The sequence below is a fragment of the Trachypithecus francoisi genome, unplaced genomic scaffold, assembly GCF_009764315.1.
Source record: "Trachypithecus francoisi isolate TF-2019V2 unplaced genomic scaffold, Tfra_2.0 Lachesis_group10, whole genome shotgun sequence".
Classification (NCBI taxonomy): Eukaryota; Metazoa; Chordata; class Mammalia; order Primates; family Cercopithecidae; genus Trachypithecus; species Trachypithecus francoisi.
The window spans coordinates 24,630,086-24,656,187 of NW_022681455.1; the positions used below are offsets into that span (position 1 = coordinate 24,630,086).

Genomic DNA, 26,102 nt, shown 5'->3' on the forward strand with positions numbered 1-26,102 from the left:
GATTTCAGACCAAATACCAAGTTCCCTACAAAGCCATTCCAGCCCAAGTGACTGCACCTTCTTCTACCCTACGACACACATAGAGTTCATATTATATACTACCTTGTGCTACTATTAAATCTGTATATTTAACTATCCTATAATTTCCAGCCAGCCCACAAGCCCCTTGAGTGAACAATGTCAGGTATTTCAAAAATCCCATAACATGTGCTAATGAATGCCTGCTGATGGAGCTATCTGATAGGCTCCTTTAACAAATAAGGTCTAAAGGGCACAAAGAAGACCATGCTGACCTGCTGAGCAAAGCTACAGAACAAAAGGGAAAAGGGGCAATGACTGAAACCAGAATTTTAAGGGGAAGACAGCCAAATGAAATCATGTGAAAACATGTATGGATCAAAAAGCAGCTAGATCAAAAGAGGAAGCTCTGGTAAAAGCAAGCAAGAGGGCAAAGAGATGTAATGAGCAAAAAGGTAGAAAGAGGATGGTGAGGGGAGGATGAGCCTGGAGCCGTCTCAAAACCGAAGTACAAAATCAAAGAAATCTGACCTAATTGACAAAAACACTGGCACAGCTCTCAGCAGTGATAACACAAAAACATTCTTCAAGTACCTGTGGAATTGTTACCAAATTTCACCCTATGCTGAGCCATAACACAAGTCTCAACAATACAAAGAGACTAAAATTATTTATGTTCTCTCACCACAGTGGAATTAAGCTAGAAATCAACAACAAAAGGAACACCAGAAAATGTCAAGCTGGTTTGAAACTAAGTAATGCCATTCTAAATAACCCTGGGTCAAAGAAAAAATGACATGGGAAATTTCAAAACATTTTACATAAATAAAATAAGACAAATCAAAACATGTTGGATATAGCTAAAGCTGTGATAAGAGGGAAATTCGTGGGCTTAAATGTAATATTAGGGAAAAAACAAGGGCTAAAGATTGATGCTCTATCCATTTCCAGAAGATAGAAAAACAAAAAGTCAAACTCAAAGAAAGCTGAAGAAAGGAAATAAATATAAGGGTAGACATTAAATGCAAAATAAAACAAATGTACAATACAGAAAAATCTAAGTCAAAAGTTAAACTGATTATAAAAAAAGAAAGCATAAAATACAAATGTGAGAATAAAAATAGTACATTACTATAGATCCTACAGACATTTTCTTTTAAAAGAAGATATAAAGAATACCTTTACACACATTTTAAAATTTATGTGAAATGAACTTTACAAACATAATGTATCAAAACTGATGCTGGAAAAAATGTAAATACAGACATGGATCATTTAACAGGGATCTGATCTGAGAAATGCATTGTTAGACTATTTCATTGTTGTGTCAGTATCAGAATGCACTTACACAAACCTAGATGGAATAGCCTATTACACAACTAGGGTATGTGGTATAGCCTGTTGCTCCTACACTACAAACCTACACAGCATGCTACTATACTGAGTACTGTAGGCAACTGTAACACAATGGTAACTACTTGTGCTTTTAAACATAGAAAAAGTACAGGAAAAAAAAAAAAAACATTGGTATAAAAGATTTAAAATGGTTATCTATATAGAGCATTTACCATGAATGGAGCTTGCAGGACTGGAAGTTGCTCTGGGTGAGTCAGTGGGTCAGCGGAGAGTGAAGGTAAAGTCCTAGGACATTACTGTACACTATGGTAGACTTTATAAATGATGTATACTTAGGCTACACTAAATTTATTAAAATAACTTATTTCTTCAATCATAAATTAACCTTAGCTTACTGTAACTTTGTTATAAACTTTTTAATTTTTTAACTTTTTGACTCTTTGTAAAAAAGCACACATTGTACAGCTGTACAAAAATATATTTTATTTATATTCCTATTCTATAAGCTTTTTCTATTTAAATTTTGTTTAATTTTTTAAACTTTTTGTTAAAAACTCAGACACAAACACACACATGAGCCTAGGCCTACACAAGAGCTGGATCATCAACATCACTGTCCCACTGGAAGGTCTTCGGGGCAATAATGCAACTGGAGCTGTCACCTTCTATGATAATAATGCCCTCTTTTGGATACCTCCTGAAACACCTACCTGAGACTGTTCTACCTATAACTTTTTTTATAAATAGGAATACAGTCTAAATTAACAATAAAAATATAGCATAGTAAATAAACAAGTAGTAGAGTTATCTATTATAATGATCAAGTATTATGTACTATTCTTAATTATTTGTGCTTTTATAAGACTGGCAGCAGCGTCAATAAATTTGTTTATTGTTTACAGCAGCGTCACCACAAACACATGATTTGTGCTAATGTATTGTGCTATGACATTATGATGGCTACAACATCACTAGGCAATAGAAATTTTTCATCTCCATTGTAATCTTATTGGGCCACTGCCATATATGTGATCATTAACTAAAAGATTGTTATGTAGCACATGGCTGCATAGTACATCCCCAACTTAAAATGATTTTATTTAAAATTTGTTTTACAATGATGTGAAAGTGATAGGCATTCAGTGCACTCCTCAACTTAATATAGGCTAAGTCAGACCTGAAATTAAAACCATCACATAACAAAAACTCCAGGTCTAAATGGCTACATCAGTCAGGTATCAAAAAAATAAACTATCACAGCCAATTGGTTCCAGAAATGCAAGGTTAGTTTGATATCCCAAAAATCAATATAATTCACATTACAAAAAAAATTAAAAATCATTTTGACAGATACAGAAAGGACATTAATGCTCAATATTTTAAAGATTGATCTATATATTTAATTGAGTCCCAATCATAATCCCAGCAAGTGTTTTGGGGGAAACTGGGAAATTAGGAAGTTGATTCTAAAATGTATATGAAATAAAAAGGACCTAGAATAAAGAAGGAAATCTTAAAGAAGAACTGAATATGCTGAAGGATTTATACCACCTGGTATCAAGACATAAGGATGATAAAGCTAAAATAATTAAGGCAGTGCAGCACAAAGATAGACAACAGACCAAGGGACCAGTATAGAGAGAACAGAAACAGATTCACATATAGATAAATATGTAAGTTAAGACGAAGGTGACACCACAATGCAGAGGGAGTATTGTGGCATTTTCAACAAATTGTACAGCATCAACTAGATATTCACATGGAGAAAAACTAATCTTGACCCCTACTTCACACCATGCATAAAAGCCAATTCCAGACAGATTGTAGCTTTAAAAGTAGAAGGTAAAATAAGTTTATATCCGAGTCATAGCACTGAAAAAAAAAAAAAAAAAGGAAAACAAGCTTCCAGAAGAAAACATAGGAAAAACACTAATCCTAAAGGAAAAGTTAATAAATTATACTTTGTTAAGATTAAAAACTTCTGGACTTCTGTCCTACACAAAAAAGTCATTCAGAAAGTGATAAGACAAGCCACAGAATGGGAAAAGATATTTTTGATACATGTATTCAATAAAGGAATCACAAATAACTCTTACAAATCAATATGAAAAAGGCAGACAATACAACAGAAAAATGGACATGAGACTTGAATAGGAGCTTTACTAAAAAGCACCTCGGAATGGCCAAAACATATATGAAAAAGTATTCAAATTATCATTATTCAACAGGAAATGGAAATTAAAACCACAGTGAGATGCCACTACTCATCTGCTAGAATGGCTAAATTTTTCTTTTAACTGACAAGAATGAGTGTTGGTAAGCCTGTGCAGCAACTTGAATTCTCATACATGGCTTTCAGGAGTGTGAACTAGTATGACCTCTTTGGAACAGTGTTTGTCAGTATCTACTAAAGATGAAGTATGCAAATCATGTGGCCCAGCAATTCAACAGAAATACACATGCTGACTAAAGGAAAATAGAAAAACCGTTTATAGCAGCACTACTCATTCAAGCCCCAAACTGGAAACAACACAAAACTCAAACAACTGGGGACTGCACAAAGTAGGGTACAGTCACACATGGAGTCCCATGCTGCTATATAAGAATAACAAACTATTGTTATGGTCAAAAAAATAGAAGAATAACTTTCAGTAAAAGAAACCAAGCATAAAAGTTTACAACATAGTATGTGGTTTTATTTTTAAAAGTTTAAAATAATAAAAACTAGTTTATGAAGATAGAAGTCACAATCAAGGTTTTCTTCCTCAGGTGATATCTAGACTAAAGATGCAGAGGAAGGGGCTTCTCCGACACTGGACATGTTGTATTTTTTTATCTGATTGATTACATTAGGTCTATTTCATCTGTGGACATTCATAAAAATACTTATGATTTAAGCACTCTTTTGTATGTACATTATATATCAATAAAAAGCTTATTTTTATTTTCTTAAAATTTTTAATTTTCTTTTTCTAATTTTATTCTTTACTGAGGTAATCAAGTTAAATCGCTTATTTTTTAAATGTGCCCCTGTTGCATGTGTGTGTGTCCGTGTAAACAACTGGAAGCTCAGATGAAAAGACTCTCCAAATGTTGGGTATTTCTGCTAGTTGGAACCAAAGAGAGTACAGCACATGAAAAAAATAAACACGTAAAAGAAGAAAGATTCATCAGAAAGCCAACAATTGTCCCTTTATAAAAACATGTTTGGGAGGCCACTATTTAAAGTTATGCCCCATCATATAATGTGAGAAATTAGAAATGTAAATAACCTTTAGTCCAAAGTGGCTTTTAAATCCTCTAATAATGGAAAATCCGATATCATGTAGACAGCACTACACAAAGAATAATTTTACATTATAAATTGAGGAAAATTCATCAACTCAGTTTGCTTTTAATAGCTTCCATTTTTTACTGGTATCTTCCTAAGGCTGTTATCTTGGCAGCACAGTGCACCAGTTCTGGGGCCACTCAACCACGTTGACTTTTTAATAAAATTATAACAAGATTAATTTTTCAGTTTTCTCTACACAGAGCCATATATTGCACCTAAGCTCTAATATTGATTTCTTAAGTCAAATAAATGGTCTTTTCTCTAACCTATTACTTCACCTTGCATTTAAATAAAATGCCTCTGCTTACATAGATACATATCTACTTTGCCTCAACATTGTGGTGGAGGCCCTGTTAACCTCTGCGCCACTGGAAAATATTTGATTAGCAAATCTGATTTAATCAAGTTAACCTTGATTAAGAAATATCATCATAAATAACTGCAATGCCTAATCTTCAAATAAAAACATGGCAAAAAGTATACAATGTGTGAAAAAATTCAGTCATTCTCTCATCAAGCTCTTCAGAGAGCAATGTGTTATAAACTAAGCCAGATCATGGGCTCATGAAGTAGAAAAGGACAATAATAAGCAGGAGTCCTGGCTCTCAGAGTTCACGGACCAGTGGAGAGAAAGGGCATGAAAACAACCTGTTCAATTACAACGTGATACACCTGCTGTAAAGTTGTGCCCCACAAGGAGGCACAGCAAAGAAAAAGCTCAACTCTGGGAGTCTCAGGACAGATCTTACAGAAGAGATGATGCCACCGTTAGTCTTAAAGAGAATAAAGTTATGGGTGTTCTAGACGGTTGCAAAGAGACATACAAAAGACATGCGATCGAGAAACTCAAAAATGTTTTGTATGCCAGATGTTCATGTAGGGAGGCTTGTGGAAGAAGCCTGAAGTTGGAAAGAAAGGTCATGAAAGTGAGAAGTTTCTAAAGAAATTTCAACAGAAAAGTTTTGTGGTTTTAGAGCACTCTGGCATAGCTCTGATGGACAGATAGGGAGGGAGCTCGGAGGCCATCTGAAAAAAAGGCTGCAGTAGTCTGCATTAAAAATAAGGAGCTTAAATCAGGGATGGCCAGGAAGGACCCGATTCAAGGGACTCAGAAAATGGAATCAATGAAAGTTAGCTGATTGGATGTGAAGAATGAGGCACGGAAAAATCTAGGATGACTCTAAAGTTAACTGGATTACAATGGTGTAACAGGAGACATGGAGGGGATTAGAAAAGAATAAGGCAGGGACTGCTAACGTCCTGAATTAGCACCACAACATGGAAACTACTGTCAACAAATGTGAACCTCAGAGAGCCAATCCTTCAAGATGAATCCCGAGTGACTCATTGGGTCTAAATTTAAAATAGAGCCAAGTAGCCATTTGCTGTCTAGAGGTCACACACATAACTCTGAACCCCCAGAAAATCTACTGTTCAAATTCTGTTCAACTTTGGGACCCTCAGAGTCACCTGAACCAACCAATCAGAGCTCACCTGCCTCAACCAATCAGGCCTCACCTGTACCAACCAATAGGAGCTAAGCAAGTTTGAATCCTTCATTTGCATAAATGAACCTGGGCAGGAACTTGTGCTCTAAAACCTGAACCTTCTCTTTGTTCTCTAGAACACATCTTCATCGTGCACTAAAGGCTGCATCTCCTTGGTTTGCAAACTGTTCACAGGAATAGTCTTTCCTCGAAATTCCTTTTCAGAGAACTTTTGTTCATACTATGAACTCCTCTCCTCTTCCCCCTTTCCACTAACATGGGTCACACTCAGATGTCTAGCTGAGTGATATCCTGAGACAGGGGATATGTAAAGAAAACGGCATATGGGGGAATCCAAAGCTTGCAGAATTTTTTTAAATTTTGTGCATGTAGGATGCATGTGACAAATCAAGGTAAAAATTTAAAGTTGTCAGAAATATGGGCCTTAATATAAGAAGAAATGTGTTTCCAGGCTCAGATCTATAAAGAGGCTGTTGAGAATGTGTCGAGGGCCTTTTAGTGAGGGATACATAACAACGAAAAATGAAAGTTTTGTTGTTTAATAAGTGATGGTCTTTAGAGTAAATAGTGATATTCACAGTCACCATTATGATTTTTAGAAGAGTGCGTGGCAACTTTTAAGCTAATGTGAAAAAGCATATGAAAATAACATTATAAGGTTAAACTAGCAAAGAAAACCCTTCCGAGCATCAAAAAGAAAACAAAAACAGCAATTGTCTATTGTCCATAAAGCAAATTTCTGAACAATCTCTCCCCTCCCCTGTTCATATTAAATTAAATTGCTTTTCCAATTTGAAGGGTTAACATTTAACTACTCTTGGTTTAAAATACATTAGAGATTTAAATTCTGAAACTGGTCCTTGTTTTATCTTCTTCTTTCTTTTTTCAAAATTCTATGCCTAGAGAGAATTTCCAGTCTCAGCAGTCAGATTTAACCTCTCGCCCCGGTGCTCTCAAAGCCTTGTTCGGTAACTCTATTCTGCTGCTTGCAATAATCCTACCTTGACTTAGAAACACTTCTGAGTCTTCAACTCAACTGTAAGTTTCATGAGAAGAAAACAAACCAGTGTTTTCCCATTTTTATGCCTCTCCTCTCAGTACTCACCATGCTGACAATAAAATTCAGTGGGGCTTAGGAGTAAAGAGAGTAACATAGAGGCTAACTGGTCTTAAAGAGAATGAACACTTAAGGTTATTTTTAGTTTTTTAAATTTTTATTAGAACAAGAAATGATTCTGTTTACCCAACTAACTTTTTACTTCCTTCTCTCCTTCTACTCCTTTCCAATCCTACTGATCTTCTTTTAACTTTTTCATCATCTTCCAAGAAACTTCAGCTTTTGGCTTCAGACCAGTGGCAACTGAGTCTTGGGAGGGGCAGGACACAAAACTATAAGGGGTAGCTAACTAGGGAAGCGTGAATCAATAATGGGTTGCTGGTTCCCACCTCTCATCTCTAGGCTCTCTCATCTCTGGTACTAAAGTTCCTCATCTTTGACTTAGAGACCAGTCCAACCAATTCATATCTCCTTACATAGATACTGCCTCTTTTGGCACTTTCTACTTTACAAAAGTGTTTTCTCAGTCATATTCATTAATGTTCCATTATTATAAAAATGCTAAATAACCATAATCATGCTTCTAAATTATAACCTCAGGGTGAATGTAGGAATAAAGTCTAAAGAGAATTTATTCTCCCAACTAATTTCTAAAAATTAAACAGGCAGCTTGCCTCACAGTTGAACAGCTGCCTTATATCCATCTAGTTACTAAAGAAGCTTTATTCCTCTGTCCCTTCTGTCTGAGGCTTGCTCAGAAAATAAAAATTTCTAAGAGGTGAACTCATCCATCTAAAAGTTACAGAGTGCTGTACTAATTAAGTCTGGAACTCTGTTTTAGTTAGCAAACCTTACCAAATTGAAAATACAATAAATCTCAACCATGCTGGGACAAAAAGTGCCAGAGAAAATATGGAGACCATTTGTCAATGATGGTGCTCATTGGTTCCTTTCAAGTTTTTCTCCTGGGAGGCTACTCTTCTTGTCTCCCAGAACAATGACGGCCCACACCTCTTATTCCAAAATTGGATTGAATTATTGAGAACTCTGGTACCAGTGAGGGGTAAATGACAGAATTCTTTTATTTAAGAGAAACAGTCATTGTTCCCTTTTGCTCCTAATACATTCTTTGTCTAGTCTGACATGGGAACTGTCTGTTCTTTTAATTGGATCTTTTAAACAATTCTGCAGTTACAGAAGAATAGTAATTCATTTTAAGTTTGCAAAATTTTCACCTCATACAAAAAGAACAATTTTAGAATTCTCAGCTAACATCTTCTCCATATCCTTCGTTAAGTACATTTTAAATCAATTTTCTTTTTCTTTTTTTTTTTTTTTTTTTTGGTGTTCAACTACTCTACAGAATGTCTCTACCTTTGTTTTTGATCTGAGATGTCAGTGCTTTTTTTATTTTTACTAATGGTATGCACACAAGGTTTGTAACTTCTTAGCCCAAGCCAAAGTTTTATGGCAGCTTTGGTGGACAGTTCTCATATGGTTTGAGGTCTTTCTACCTCAAGTTCCTGAGTCTCTCTGCCTGAATCTTTTCTCTGGCCAGAGAAGCATGTTCAGCCTGAGTAGGGGATGGGCCGAAGTGCCAGGGAGGTAATTCTCCAAGTAAAGTCCTCAAGCAGCAAAGGGTGGTAACTGGCAGACAGACATCCCAGTTTCCTTGATCCTGCATGGGACAATTCTAAGGTGTGTTTCATGGGATTTCTCTGATAGGGTTCCAGCAGGACTAAGTGCCCACAGGAGTAACTTTTTCAATAATACTCCTCCTTATTGACTTTTCTCATCCTTATGTCTTACCTGCCCCTGCTTTCCAAGGTCAATTCCCAAATGAATTGCTTGCACCCAAGTCCTTTCCTCAGCTCCTCATCTACTAAGCATAGCTTTTGGTGAATCCCAAATTAAGATAAGCAGGCATCAGACATCTTAACAGCTGCAATTAACATAATCAATCAATGAAGTAGCCCATTCAAAATTCCAGTTGAAAAGTATCTCCAACCAAAAATTCTGTCAGGAAATGAGGCAAAGCAAGATAGCCAAATAAAACCCTCCAGCAATAATTGTCCACTCCCTGAACAGGAACACCAAATTAACAGCTATGCATACAAGAAAGCCCCTTCATAAAAAACAAATATCAGGTAAGCAATCACAGAGCCTGGTTTTAACAGCATGTCAAGGAGAAAGGCACTGAAGATGGTAGGAAAGACAGTCTTGAATTGCCTACACCACCCCACCCCCATCCCCCAGCAGCAGCCTTGTGACACCAAGAGAGAATCTGTGTGTTTGGGGGAGGGAGAGCACAGTAATTGTGAGATTTTGCATCGTAACTCACTGCTGCCCTGTCACAGCAGAAAGCAACATGGGGCAGAATTCAGCCAGTACCCACGGAAGGAACATTTAGACCAGCCCTAGCCAGAGGGGGACTGTCCCATCCTAGCAGTCAGAACCTGAGTTCAAACTAGCCCCATCACTGAGGGCTAAAGTGCTAGAGTGCTTAAACAAACTTGATCAACTTAAATAAACTTGAAAGGCAATCCAGGCCACAAAGACTGCAACTCCTGGGAAAGCCCTGGTGCTGTGCTGGCCTTGAAGCCAGTGGACTTGGGGTGCACACAGCCTAGTGAAACACCAGCCGGGGTGGCTAAGGTATGCTTGTGCCACCCCTTCCGCAACCCCAAGCAGTGCAGCTTGCAGCTTTGGGAGAGATTTCTTCTTTCTGCTAGAGGAGACGAGGGGGAGGAGTAAAGAAGACTTTGTCCTGCAACTTGTACACCAGTTCAGCCACCGTAGGATAGGGTGCCAGGCAGAGCCCTGATGCACTTATCCAGGCCCTAGCTCCCAGATGACATTTCCAGACACACTCTGGGCCAGAAGGGAACCCACCCTGGGCCAGCAGGGAGAGGAGCTTATCACCTTGAAGGGAAGGACATGAGGCTGGCTGGATTCACCACCTGCTGACTGAAGAGCCCCTGGGCCTTGGGTGAATATCAGCAGTAGCCAGGCAGTGGGCATGTGGGCCTTAGGCAAGACCCAGTGTTGTCCTGGCTTTAGGTCTGATCCAGTGCAGTCCCATTGGTGGTGGCCACATGGGCTCCTGTGTCACCCCTCCCCCAGGATCCAGGCAGCTCAGTATGGAGAGAGAGATTCCATTTGTTGGCAGGAAGGTAAGAGAAGGGAAAAAGAGTCTCTGCCTGGTAATCCAGGGAATTCTCTTGGATCTTACACCAGATCACCAAGACAGTGCTTCTACGTGTCTGCAAGAGTCACAGCATTACTGGGCTTGAGGTGCCCCCTAATGCAGATACAGCTGCAGTAACCAAAGACTTAGATTACAACACATAATACACTTGGAATACCTAGAAAGCCTTCTCAAGAAAGATGGGTACAAACAAGCCAAGACTGTGAAGAGTACAACAAATATCTAACAGTTCAATGCCCAGACATTAACAAACATCCAAAGTATTGAGACCATTCCGAGAAACATGACCTCACCAAATAAACTAAATAAGGCACCAGTGACAATCCCAGAGTGATACAGGTACTTGACCTTTCAGAGAATTCAAAATAGCTGTTTTGAGGAAGCCCAGTGAAAGTCAAGATAACAGAGGAGAAAGTTAGAATCCTATGAGATAAATTTAACAAGATTGAAATTATTTTTTTAAAATCAAGCATAAATTCTAGAGCTGAAAAATTCATTTGACATACTGAAGAATGCATCAAAGTCACTCAATAGCAGAATTGATCAAGCAGAAAAAAATAATTAGCTTGAAGACAAGTTATTTGAAAATATACCCTCAGAGGAGACAAAACAAAAAAGAATTTTAAAAGTACGAAGCAAATTTACAAGAGCTAGACAATAGCTGCTACAGGGCAAATCTAAGAGTTATTAGCCTTAAAGAAAAGGTAGAGAGAGAAATGGGAATAGAAAGTTTACTCAAAGACTAATAATAGAGAAATTCCCAAACTTAGAGAAAGATATCCATATTCATGTACAAGAGGGTTATAGAACACCAAGCAGATTTAACCCAAATAAGACGACCTCAAGACATTTAATAATCAAACTCCCAAAGGTCAAGGATAAAGAAAACGTCCTAAAAGCAGCAAGAGAAAAGAAACAGCACACAAAGCAGCTTGAATACATCTGGTAGCGAACTTCTCACTGCCAACCTGACAGGCCAAGAGAGAGTGGCATGACGTATTTAAAGTGCTAAGGGAAAAAAAAAACTTTTATCCTAGAAAAGTATATCCAGCTCAAAGTATCCTTCAAACATGAAGGAGAAATACTGTCCCAGACAAACAAAAGCTGAGGGATTTTATCAATCAATACCAGACCTGTTTTACAAGAAATGCTAAAGGTAGTTTTTCAATCAGAAAGAAAAGGACATTAATGAGCATTAAGAAATACCTGAGGGTACAAAACTCACTGGTAATAGTAAGCAGGCAAACACAGATTATACCACTGTAATTGTGATGTGTAAACTGGTAATATCTTCAGTTGAAATACTAAAAGGTGAACCTATCAAAAGTAACTACAAAAACTTTTCAAGACATAGTATAACAAACTATAAGTAGAAATAATATGTTTCAAAGTGGGGAAGATGAGGTTAAACTGTAGAGTTTTTATTAATTTTCTCCTTCCTTGTTTGTTAGTTTTTGCAACTAGTGCTAAGTTGTCACTTGTTTAAAAAATTGGTTTTATAAGATAATATTTGCAAGCCTCATGGTAACCTCAAGTCAGAAAAACCTACAACAAATATACAAAAAACACAATAAATTAAACCATACCACCAGAGAAAATCGTCTTCACTGAAAGACGGAAAAGAAGATCCAAAACAACCAGAAAACAACAAAATGGCAAGAGTAAGCCCTTACATATCAATAGTAAGATTAACTGTAAACAGACTAAACTCTACTATCAATAGAGAGTAGCTGAATGGATTAAAAAAAAAGACCTTGCAATCTGTTGCCTATAAGAAACACACTTCACCTATAGAGACACACACAAACGGAAAATAAAGGGATACAAAAAGATATTCCATGCAGATGGAAACCATAATAAAGCAAAAATACCTATACTTACATTAGACAAAATAGAATTCAAGACAAAACTCTAAAGAGAGGCCAAGTGTGATGGCTCGTGCCTGTAATCCCAGCATTTTGGGAGACCAAGGTGGGCAGATCACTTGAGCCCAGGAGTTCAAGACCAGCCTGGGCAACATGGTGAAACCTCATCTCTACAAAAAAAACAAAAACAAAAACTATATAGGGAGACAGAGAAGGTCATTATATAATGATACAGGGGTTAATTCAGCAAGAGGATGTAAGAATTGAAAATACATACTCAATCAATACTGGAGCAACCAGATATATAAAGCAAATATTATTAAAGAGATCAACAGATCCCAATACAGTAATAGCTGAAGACTTCAACACCCCCACTTTTATTATTGGACATGTCATCCAGACAGAAAATCAGCAAAGAAACACTGGACTTATTATGCACAACAGACTAAATGGGCCTAATAGACATATACAGACCACTTTATCCAACAGCTGCATAACATATATTCTTCTCACCACATGGATCATTCTCAAGGATAGATCATGTGTTAGGTCACAAAACAAGTTTTTTAAAAACTCCAAAAAATTGAAATCCTATCAAGTGTCTTCTCTGACACAATGAAATAAAACTAGAAATCAGTAACAAGAACAACTCTGGAAACTGTACAACTACGTGGAAACTACACAACATGCTCCTAAATGACCAATGGGTCAATGGGTAAATTAAGAAGAAAATTAAGGAATTTCTGGAAACAAATGAAAATGGAAACACAACATAACAAAACGTATGGGATACAGCGAAGGCAGTACTAAGAGGCAAATTGATAGATATAAGTGCCTACATCAAAAAAGTAAAAAAAAAAATTTTTTTTCAAATAAATACCATAATGATTTATCTTAACTAGAAAAGCAAAAGCAAACCAAATCCAAAATTAAAAGAAATAACAGAGCAGAAATAAATGAAACAAAAAATACAAAAGATCAATGAAATAGTTTTAAAAAGAAATAAAATTGACAAATCTTTAGCCAGACTAATAAAAAAAGACCAATGCAACAGAATAGAGAACCCAGAAATAAATCCATACATCTATAATAAATTCATTTTTGACAAAAGTGACAAGAACATACACTGGGGAAAGGACACTCTCTTCAATAAATGGTGCTGGGAAAACTAGATATCCATACGCAAAAGAATGAAGTTGGACCCCGATATCTCACCATATACAAAAATCAAATCAAAATGGATTAAATATTTAAATTTAAAACCTCAAACTATGAAACTACTACAAGAAAACATTGGAGAAACAAGTATATAAAAAGGTGCTCAACATTATTGATCATTAGAGAAATGCAAATGAACACTACAGTTGAGACATCATCTCAACACAGTTATTTTATTCAAAAGAATATTCTGCTGTGCAGAAGCTTTTTAACTTTATGTGATCCCATTAGTCTATTTTTGCTTTGGTTGCCTGTGTTTATGGGGTATTACTCAAGAAATCTTTGTCCTGGAGAGTTTCCCCAAACAAAAAATTCTATGTCCATCCAAACTAAAAGTTAAATATGAAAGTATGATGAAAATATTTTCAGACTTGCTGGGTCTCAGAAAATAATGACCATTTCTCTAGCCATTCTCCAGAAATTACTGAAGGATATGTCCTGGCAAAATGGAGTCAATCAAGAAATAAGTATACAAAAGCCCCTGGAAATGGAATCTCCGCAGAAAAGACACAAAAGGAATTTTCATAATGACAGTAAAGGAAAAACGTAAGATAACACCTGTGCCACAGCCAAGAGAACAACCTTTGCAGGCTGGAACCAAAGGTCTGAGGACTCCACAAGGGAACCCTTGCACTGTATACTTAAAGTGCTCAGTCTAGTCCCTGGCACAGAGTAAGAAACCAGAAAATGTCCACTGTTCATGCTAGCTACTGATCTGATCTGAATCACACAAAAAGACGTCTCGCTTAATTTTCATCAGAAATTCCCCAAGGCCTACAATGATCAGGTAATGTGTGGAAGCAGTGTGCCTATTTGAGTACCCCAATGCTTCTCAAGTTGTGCTCTAAAGACTAATAATACCACCAGATGCTCCTCAGTAATAGGGATCCAAAGCAAGTGAAAGCATGGAATGTGTCCATACTAAACGCTCTGAGAAATCCTGTAGCAGAGAAAATGGCTTACCTTTGTATCATCCAACATTTCCCAAGTTTGTAGTTGAACATGAAACTCATTACCAGAAGTGGTGAGTGCATGAAATTGGCCGGGCGCGATGACTCATGCCTGTAATTCTGGCACTTTGGGAGGCTGAGGCAGGCGGATCAGCTGAGGTCAGAAGTTCGAGACCAGCCTGGCCAACATAGTGAAGTCCTATCTCTACTAAAAATACAAAAACTAGCTGGGTGCGGTGGCACACACCTGTAATCCCAGCTACTCAGAAAGCTGAGGCATGAGAATCACTTGAACCTGGGAGGCAGAGGTTGCAGTAAGCTGAGATCGTGCCATTGTACTACAGCCTGGGTGACAGAGTGACATTCTGTCTCAAAACAAACAAAAAAGAGTGCATGAAACTACTGCTCCATGGAACCCAATTTAGGAAGTGACAGTAAACTACCTGGGTAAGAGCCTTCAGCTTAACACCATCCACAAGCTCTTGTTGCCCAGGCTAGAGTGCAGTGGTGCAATCTCAGCTCACTGCAACCCCTGCCTCCTGGGTTCAAGCGATTCTCATGCCTTAGCCTCCTGAGTAGCTGGGACTACAGGCACATGCCACCATGCCCGGCTAATTTTTATATTTTTAGTAGAGATGGGGTTTCACCATGTTGGCCAGGCTGGTCTTGAACTCCTGACCTCAGGTGATCTACCCGCCTCGGCCTCCCAAAGTGCAGGGATTACAGGCGTGAGCCACTGTGCCAGGTCACTTTATTATGTAATTTTAAAGGAAATAAAATCTTGCCCAATTTCACAGAAACAGTTTGGTAATATCATCCAATTGTATAAAATTACAATAAATGGGTAGCTTTAAACCTACGAAGCCCAAAGGTATTTTATAGATATTTTGTCTTTATCTTTATCTTCACTGTGACAGCACACTGCATGGTGATTTGCAATAAAGGTTATATCTTATTTTGAAAACAACTAGGGCAATAGAGAAGAATAAAAATAGAGTTCATATACAAACTAGGCCACAGTCTACAAAGGAGTCCCACGGTATTACATAAGTGAGGAAATACTCCTTCCCTGTCTCACAGTGCCAAGCAGTATTTAGCCATATGATAGATATAAGTGCCCACATCAAAAAAGTATATAAAAAAAATTCAAATACCATAACGATGTATCTTAACTAGAAAAGCAAGAGCAAACCAAATCCAAAATTAAAAGAAATAACAACAAAGCAGAAGTAAATGAAATTACAACAAAAAATACAAAAGTCTGTAATTGTCCCAGACATTGGACTAAATACATTTAAGCAGAAATGGCCTATGTTCTTTAGTAGTGTGCTGGTACTTTCCATAAGGACAAAATTAATACAGAGGTCTAAGAAATGAGTGAATACCCAGAAGGAAAATATGTCAATGCTTGCAACATAATTTGGCATTTAGGGATAGTGAATCAAGTCTGGTCATTGAAAGGGAAAAGGTAAATTGCATCTACTTAACCAAGGAAAATTTATTGATAAAGATATAATTATGACTATTAGAAGAAAATGTGTAAGTGCTGAGCAATTAGAACAAAGAAGAGAAAATGAAACACCCTGGTGATTAGCAAGGGGTGGGGTACATGGTAGGGACTGAATAAATGTTCACTGAAAAATGAAAGTGGTAACCTAGGAAAGGGAATGGGGCTCGTAAGTCTAGCAAGTCATGAAACATGGGGAAGGAAATTCAGACACAGAGAAAGGCTTGGGTTGCAGAGCTTAAGTACTAGAAAGTTTAAGTAACTGTTTTTAAAAATGGGGTTTGGTCATTTGATAAATAAACTAGAGGTAAGCCCCCAAAATATCTACCTTCTTCAAGGTCTCCAAACCCTGGAAAAGAGGGTCTAAATGCTGTAGGCAGTCCCCAGCTAAGATGTGTGAAAGTAGAGAGGACTCATTATTATATCAGACCGCTAAAGAGAAAAACTGCTTGTTAGTAATGACTCACTCCTACCACCTCGAAAATAGAAGGGATGCAAATCAATCATCCCCATTTAAAAAGTTAGTATGAAATACTGGAGAGTGGAAGAAGAGACAAACAGGAACTCCCCAAAATCTCCCAGCTAAGCTTCAGGGTCTGCTGTGATACATCAACATTTTTATCACTGAAGGAAGACAAGCCAAAACACATACACACGAGAGCTTCCCTGACTTGTCCCTCCACTTCCCCTTTCAAGCAGTCACACAGGCACATCCACCTCTTAATCAGTAGCTATATGTCAGTCTGGCAGTTTCCGGAAATCACTAACCATTGATAGATCCTTTGACTCTGGGTAAACTGGTTTCTCCTCTTTTCTCCCTCATTCACTAAACTAGGAAAATGCTGTTTATCCATTCTAAGTATTTGTAAATGAAGCTTATAAAATATCAGATTAAAATGCAGCATCAAGATGTTCTAAAGCATGGGTATCAGGAGTGTACCATCACTCAGTGCTTACAGTTTGCAGCCCTTAATTTCAACTGTCACCACAATATAGGTATAATTGACCTACATGCGCGCGCACACACACACACACACACACATACATCAACAAACACTGACCCTTTGCTGACTACTCAGTGCAGAATGCTCTGAACATTTATCTGTGTCCTTTACATGTGACCTATGGTCCAGGATCTGCTGATACTCTAAAGGACCAGGCCCTTTCCAGGTTTTATATCACCCCAGGCCTGACAAGGGAAACGGGGAGTTGAAGAGGGAGAAAGGGTAATAAACCCGATGGCTATGTCTTCCTCCTTCCTCCACCCTGTCACCCTCTATGATAGGCATCTCACCAACATTCATGACATCAGACACCTCCCTAACCAAGCCTCCATGTGGGCACTTCCTCAGATTCCAGAATGAAATGCTCAGAGTGACCCAATTTCAGCTTCTTTCAGAAAAGCGGATAAATCATGCTTCAGTCTTTGGTATGCCAGAAACTCACCACTGGGGTGGATGGACATTTTATCTGTAGTAAGCTACAGAAAGGTTCAGACCTGGCAGGGCACAGTGGCTCACACCTGTAATCCCAGCATGTTGGGAGGCCAAGGCAGGTGGATCACTTGAGCTTAGGAGTTTGAGACTAGCCTGGGCGACATGATGAAACCCCGTCTCTACAAAAATATAAAAATGAGGCTGGTGTGGTGGCACCTGCCTGTAGTCCCAGCTACTTGGGAGGCTGAGGTGGGAGGATCACTTGAGCCCAGGAAGTCAATGCTGCAGTGAGCCAAGATGGTGCCACTGCACTCCAGCCTGGGTGACAGAGTGAGACCCTCCCTCAAAAAAAAAAAAAAAAAAAAAAGAGAGAAAGAAAGAAAAAACAAAAAAGAAAAAGAAAAAAAGAAAGGTTCAACCTGACTTTAGAGGCAGCAGAATTAAGGAAAGGCTGTGAAACTTGTCGGAGTCCCTGGTATGGCAAGAAGGAAAGAGGCCCTGCTTAGAAGTAATGGGTAGCATCTATGAAAAGGTAGGCAGGCAAGCCAAACTCTGGAGCTGGGGAAAAAATAAAGATGTGACAATCTCAAACTAATCCTCCTGCAGAGGATCATTCTAATAGAAGAACCTCTGCCCACACCTCCGTGTCCCCAACCTAGTAACTCCAGGTCTGGCTCCTCCAGCTCTGCATTCCTCTCAGACCCAAACTCAGCTGGATACCTGACCTCGAGGCTCTGGCCTATACCAGTAATTCAACCTAGGGCAACTCTGCATCCTACGACAACAGGGTAACATGAGTTCTTGGCATTCTGAAGCGGAACTCCTCATTTGTTTTCCCACTGGAAACCCATTGCAACCTACACAGCATCGGCACCACAATGTAATAATTAAGATGAATTATGGCTTACATAGAATTTTATGGGGTGCTTGTATGGAAAATGTGATCTGAGTATCAAAATACCTACTTAAAATGAATTTCTGGAATGAAATCTTCCAAAGGTTTGAAAATACCTCTGTAATTCAATACCTCACAAACTTTTCCTTTTGAAAACAAAAAGCATCTTCACACTCTACCCTGGGCTACATGAAAAAATAACCCCCGAAAGAATTTACTGCAGAAGTCTCAACCCTGTACCAGCTATAAAAGAATGCTTGCCTCATGGCACCTCTCTATATAATGATCGAAGGTTTAAGAGGGCAGGATATGAAAAGAATCCTTTTCTTAAAAGGGCTAGTATTTTACTCCACTCAAATTGAGCCATACATCTTACTAGTACTCAGTCAGCTTTTAATTTTTCAGTCTCTCAGTGCTAAACTAGATAGCAAAGTGCACATTTTGAAACTAACTTTTATTAATAGAATTTGAATTCACAATAAACCTCAAGAAAATTACTAAGGCCTCTCGCTGTACTAGAAATTTGTGGCACAATATATCATTCCAATAAGTGGATCGTGAAGGTGTGAAAAAATGCTGATCTTAAGAATTTTTATCATACTAGTACTTGATGTGATAAAATATGACCCATATATCCCACAGTACACATAGCCATTGAGATGAAAGTTGTGATCCACCAGGGGATAGAAAACCTATATTTCCCTGTCATTCATTCCAGAATTTACAAGGAACTCAAAGAACTCAACAACAAAAAATAATAAGAGCCCCGTTAAAAAGTGGGCAAAGGACATAAATAGACATTTTTCAAAAGACAACATACAATGGTCAACAGGCATTTGAAAAAAGACTCAACATCACTAATCATCAGAGAAATGCAAATTAAAACCACAGTGAGATATCAGCTTACACCAGTCAGAATGGCTATTCTGAAAGTCAAAAAACAACAGATGTTAGCAAGGATTCAGAGACGGGAACACTAATACACTGTGGGTGGGAATGTACGTTAGTACAAGCTCTATGAAAAATAGCACGGAGATTCCTCAAAGAACTGAAAATAGAACTTTCATCCTATCCAACAATTTCGTTACTGGATATCTACTCAAAGGAAAACAAATCATTATACCAAAAAGACACCTGCACTTGTATTTTTATCACAGCACTATTCACAACAGCAAAGATATGGAATCAACCTAAGTGTCCATTAATGGATAACTGGAAAAAGAAAATGTGTGTATACATACACATACACACACACACACACACATTGTAGGTATGTGTATATAGATGTAGATACACACATACATATAGACATAAACACACACAATAAAATACTATTCAGCCAAAAAAAATGAAATGTCTTTTGCAGCAATGTGAATGGGACTGGAGACCATTATCCTAATAGAAATAACTCAGAAATGTAAATTCAAATGGCACTTCTCACATACTAGTGAGAGCTAAATAATGTGTACACACGACAGAGGGTAGAATGATAGACACCGGAGACTCAGAAAGGTGGAAGGGTGGGAGCAGGAAGAGGGATGAGAAATTACTTCATGGGGACAATTTACATTATTCAAGTTATGGTTACACTAAAAACCCAGACTTCACCATGACACAGTACACCCATGTAACAAAATTGCACTTGTATCCCTTAAATTTACACAAATTAAGAAAAAAAGAAAACCTGTATTTCTGTTATAGGGTGAACGTGGTGGCAAGAGACACCAATGAATCATAAATCTTAGCTTATTAAACAAAACTAGTGTGCCACTTGGTTATGTCACCTTGGTGCCTTCATACACACTTGCTTCCCAGATTTGATACCCCTTAGGAGGTGACACGTGAGATAGCACATTTTCCTAATGTGCTTCCGGTTTTGTCTTCAGAGTCTCTTGTGACTGGGAACCATGCAAGTGCCTGGACTGATTCATGGCTGAACCAAAGAAGCTCAAGTTTCAATGCCTCATAACTCTGAGGATGAATTGCAGTAACGCTTCATGCTTGGGGCAATGCAGGCAAACCATGTGCAGGTTGTAGCTATTAAGAAATTCAAGAGCATGACTGCTCAAGGGCAGTCACCCAACAAGGTCATAATATTCAGACAGCCTTCTGCCAGCACTGCACCTGCTCCCAATCAGTCATCAGGAGTCTAAAAATCACAAGTTTCATGGAAACTATCACAGAACCACACTGGGAATAAGCCAGGATTTGCATCAAAAAGAATACTGGCCCATGTGTGGGCACACAGGCATGCCCACTCATGCAAAGTGAAAGAGAGCCACATCCATCAAAATAATACGACTCTTATTTTTGCTTTTTTAATACTTTGCCTTGAAAATATACCTATAATTATCAATACAATGTAAGTCAAAGAGACCAGGCTATTTTCTCTGCAGCCTTTTCAATATTCCTACAGAGACCTAAATTCACTATACTTCTTGTGTTCACAAGGGTTTTAAAAGCACATTTTTTTCATGTACCAAATATTAATAATACCAATTGATATGATCGATCATCCAAAATGCTATTTCAAAATAATCATCATTACTGTTTTGGTCATAGTGGAGAATGTAGCTAGTTGCCAGCCTCTAAAGTGTATCTCAAGGCACTGCAACTCAAGTGGAAAGTGTAACAAAAACATGTGCTGGCCAGTTAAGCTGGTATTTAAATGCAACACTAAAAATGCATTTCACACCCAACTTCATCAATCACCAACCAATCCTACTTTGCATCTTGGCTACCAAAAGAAAATGGGATTTGTTTCCCTGAAGAAATATGTCACTGCTCTGCTTGAATTATTAAGCTTTACTATTACAGAGAGAAACAGAGTCAAAAAAAAAAAAATGAAAAGAAAAGAAAAAAGGAAACAAAATTAGACCCAGGTTGCCATCTACAGACTGATAGAAGCATTGCTCATTCATACAGCATTTGGTAACTGAATCAGTAAATATCAGCAATTTTACAAAAAGGAAAAAATATGTGACTACAATTTTAATTATTAAAAAATCAAGATAACCTATGAAGTCTTTTTCTAATTAAAATGAAAATAGTATATAAGAACACTAGATCAAACATTTGCCCAAGTTAACATATGCTATAAAATAATCATAGCTATTCACCCTAACCCTAAAATTTATCACTTTGAAATAAAACTAAACAGCTTATTTAATATCAAATTTAAAATACATTGTAAGTAGAAAAAGCTATGTAAATGTTATCTCTAAAACCAAATTTTTGCATTTTACATTATTATGAGTTCTTACACCCTTCACTTTCATTTTGCTTCAAATTCTTATTGCTTTTACCCTTCTAAAGAATAAGAGCCCTCTTGAAACATGAGTATTCAAAAGCACATACTTGGTTCTAATTACTAAAATAGATGACATTAAAGTAAAAAGCAACTTTAATAATAAATGAATATGAAGGCTGAATTAAAGAGAGAAAGGGAGAGGGACTTTTGATATTATAATCTGGAAAATTTCTATAGTCAAAGACATCTGCAGGGAGATCCATTAAGAACCAAATTGCTCAATTTTCAGTAGTATGGAGTTAAGCTAATATGCTTAAAGTTATCAAGTGACGGTTTAATCTAGTGAACTGCACAAAACCCTTTTTCATTTTTCCTGGAAAAAAATTGTCTTTGGAAGCCAAGATTCATTTTCCAGGTTATATGTTCTTTCTATACAAATGAAATGCTTCTAGATCAGTGATACAAGCCTGTTAGTGGAGGAAAAACAAAAAAATTCATTCCCTAAAACCTTCCTTTAAAAGACATCAGTAGCGTTTCATGTAACAATGAGATCCAGCAGTTTAAAAACCTATAATACACACATTATAAAACCACATTGGAAAATATAGACTTAAAATGGGCTATTATATCTAAAACAACTACAGAATTATCTAAAGAAAAAAATAAAAGAACAGGAAAGCTTACACCTTTTCTTTTTAAAATACTATTTGCTTCAATATTAAACACGTTTTTTCATGCCCACCAACACAAATGTTGTTAAAAACTACTTGTGGATTTCTACAAAAGCAAAACTACCAATAATTCAATTTTTTTTTTTCTTTTTTTCCAGGCAGGGTCTCATTCTGTCTGTCACACAGGCTGGAATGCAGTGGCAGGATCATGGCTCACTGCAGCCTCAGCCACCTGGGCTCAATTGCTCTTCCCACCTCAGCCTCCCAAGTAGCTAGGACTACAGGTGTATGCCACTACACCCTGCTAATTTTTTGTATTTGTTTTGTAGAGACAGGGTTTGGCTATGTTGCTCAGGCTGGTCTCAAACTCAAGCAATCCGACTACCCGCCTTGGCCTCCCAAAGTGCTTATATTACAAGCACGAGCCACTGCACCCAGCCAATAATTTGACTTGTGAATGAAGGTTACTTTCCTATGAACAAGGGATATGTTAATACAGCCTCTTATGTTCTCAAGTTTTTACAAATGAGAAAACCTGAAAAGATGATCATTCTCTTTCTTCCAAGGGACAACTACCTAATTTAAAGACTTTTTAAAAATACACTGGAAGTAAGGATTGGGATTTCTATAGGCTAACAAGAACCTCACAGAAAAGAAGCAAATAACATCTTATAAAAAGCTTTTAACAACAACAAAAAAAAAAAATGAGAAGTTTAAGACAGGTCCTGTTTCACAGTGGGTATTAAAATGTTATAGAATTAACTATTTTTTAAACTTCCATCATTCATTCACTCAACATTTATTAAGTGCCTTGTATCTATCAGACTGTGCCGTTGCTGGGAATAAGAAAAAACTAGTAGGACATAGCCCAAGGCTTTGGGGGCTTCACAATCTAGTAACTATTAATCTTTTAAAGCCTCTCTCATTTTTAGTGCTCAAGGTAGGATATGTTCTTCGGGCCTAATTTATTTTCTTTGATTCCTGTCACATAATAGTCACTCGGTAAATATTTGCTGACTGTATTACACCCTAGCCTCCTTGTTCTCTACTCACGGGAAAGGACTGTACAAATTTCAAGATAATCAAAACTTTAAAGAGAAATCTTAATAAGAACCCACATTTTTCAGACAGATAATAGAGCTAAAGAAAAAAAAGTTAAATGAGTTGCCCAAGGTCAATGGCAGAGCTGGGATGAGAATCTAGGACTCCTGACTTCCAGCTAGTCTCCATCATTTAGGTCTTTGATGATTTAGACCCCTCCACTTCTCTATGGAACTGGTTCACCCATTTTGCCTGTTCTTTTAACCTAACCTCACGCATCTTTGTTCTGACTCTTTAATCATTTGTGCACCTTCCTCTAAACCCTCACAGGAGTTCAAACTGTCTCCTCAGCTGTGAAGTTCATATTAGCTCTAACACTAATGTGACTCTTCATATCGACTTTGAAATAAGCTGGAGCTCCCAGGTGGAAGATAGGGCTTTGCCCATTAATCTGAAACCTGATTCCATCAGTCCTCTTCCTGGCACCCCTCACTGTCCCATGGGTGGGGAGGGTGGGGGGGTGTATGAGGGGATCTCAGGGCAAGAGGAGCAGTAGTCATTCCCACTGGTCTGCTTCCCAGCCAGTCATTTCCATTCCAGCGTCACTCCACTCTGAGAACACGCTAGGAATAAAACCAAAAATCAACCCTCTTCACAAAAACCTAACATCAAAGTTAACAATTTTCATTGCATACTTCCTTAGTCTACCACACTTTTATCTCATACCAATGAAATCTTTGACTAATGCAATTTTTTATTTTATTTTATACCATCTCTCACCTGCTAGTGAAGATGAAACTACATCTAATTTTGCTGAATAGGTTATTGTTTACTGATAAAATGTTATGTCTGTTCAGTATTCTCTTGGTTATCAGTATAATTAACAAAATGACTTTTCAGGAAAGATGATCTTTGACTAATAAATCATAATGAATGTGGGCAAGGGTTACAGATACACAAATAAGAGACCAATATCATAGTAGTTGTAGGTAAAAATATTAAACAAGCAATATCAGTGGGAGCAGAGGATGAAAAAAATATACTTTTAAAATAAGACTACCACAAGACACATTTGATCTCAAAACAAGTATTCTCATGGCACATCTAATTGCAAATAAAAACCAAGCATAAAAACAGCAGCATCTCTCATATACAAATACAATTTTCTTTGAAAACTCTCATATATGAAAATAAGGAATAGCTTCTGTGGGCCCAGAGAAACAATGGATCTATTTAAGAATTAAAATTTTATCACAGCCTTAAGATAATAACAACAACACACTTACCACTGTTTGGAATGGTTTCTTGTGAATTCTTTAATTTTACATTTTGTTTCACTTTCATCAGTTTTTCTGAATTCACATTTTCTCTTTTCCCTTTCCTTTTCAGGGGCTGAGGAGATGAGTTGTCACTGGATCCAATTGTTGACTTAGATTGGCGATCATTTCCCTAAATGGCAAAGTATTAGACCTTTATTATTAGCTAATGAACTCTCAAAAAGATTCCCAGTAAATACATGTCATTAACTATTGGTAAGCAGAGCAGGCGCAGGGACGTGTATTGTCCTGGTTCTGCAACTGTCCATCTTTATACATTAACTCCAAATGTATCTTCCTGGAGGCAAAAGGGTCTAGGAGAGGAAGGAGGATAAAAATAATAGCTAACAATCACTGGGTTTTCTAACATGTACCAGGTATTCTGTAAAACTGTATTCACTCAATCCTCATGCTAGCCCTAGTTACTAGCTCACTAGCCTCATGCTAGTGAGATAGACATTACTGTTACTACATCACTGTATAGATGAGCAAGTGGGCTTTAGAGGATAAATCTTGTGTAAGGACCTGTAGCCAGTCAGGCGCAGAGCAGCTGCCTCCAAAACCACTGTAAATCCACTGCCTTAACAATCCTCTCACTCCTGCACCTTTCTGCAGAATCAACCAGTGTCTATTGGATGAGAATTGGTGACTTCCCCCAGGGTGATCAATTAATCTACAAATACCTTATTAACAAGTTGTCGCTATGGGTGTATAGATGTCATCCTACAAGCAGCCACACACTGTGCTTGTAGAAATTCTCCAAATATTAATGAGTCTGTTGGTGACCACCACGGTCTCTAAGAATCACAAATCCAAAGCAACACACAGACTCAAGAGGCTCAGGACCACATGTCCCCACTTGTTCCTGAGGGAGCTGCACAGCTGCTTGCCCTACTCCTGCAAGGCAGCCAGGGTGATCACACCTTCCATGGTTATCTCTAGTCCCCATGTGCCTCTCACAATGAAGACCCTGTGGCTGCCAAAAGTGGGCTCCTCCACACAAGAGGGAGGTTGAGTTTCAGTGGCTCTTATCACTGGGCCAGTACAGTCCCTGGGGAGCCACATAGCAGCCACTGCATTGGGGGCTACTGCAAGGAACAGCTGTGCTGATACCAAGCCTCTGCTTGGCCACTGCTACAGCAAGAAACTGCCTCTTGCCAGGCATGGTAGCTCCAGACTGTAGTCCCAGCTACCTAGGAGGCAGAGGTGGGAGGGCCACTTGAGGTCAGGAGTTTGAGGCCAGCCTAAGTGTAATCCCAGCTACCTAGGAGGCAGAGGTGGGAGGGTCACTTGAGGTCAGGAGTTTGAGGCCACCCTAAGCATAGTCCCAGCTACCTAGGAGGCAGAGGTGGGAGGATCACTTGAGGTCAGGAGTTTGAGGCCAGCCTAAGCAACCTAGTAGGACCCTTCATCTCTAAAATTAAAAATTTTAAAAATCAGCCTGGTGTGCTGGTGCATGCCTATAGCCCCAG

At 38.0% G+C, this 26,102-nt stretch overlaps 1 protein-coding gene across 1 annotated transcript in view; it reads right to left on the reverse strand.

Annotated features, from left to right (window-relative positions):
* The window catches only part of DCDC2 (doublecortin domain containing 2), a 193,804-nt gene that overhangs the window by 82,234 nt on the left and 85,468 nt on the right, over window positions 1-26,102 (reverse strand). Inside the window, exon 8 of the mRNA XM_033216371.1 lies at window positions 24,601-24,763. Coding sequence (XP_033072262.1) covers window positions 24,601-24,763 — 163 coding nt within the window. The remainder of the gene's footprint in view (window positions 1-24,600; window positions 24,764-26,102) is intronic.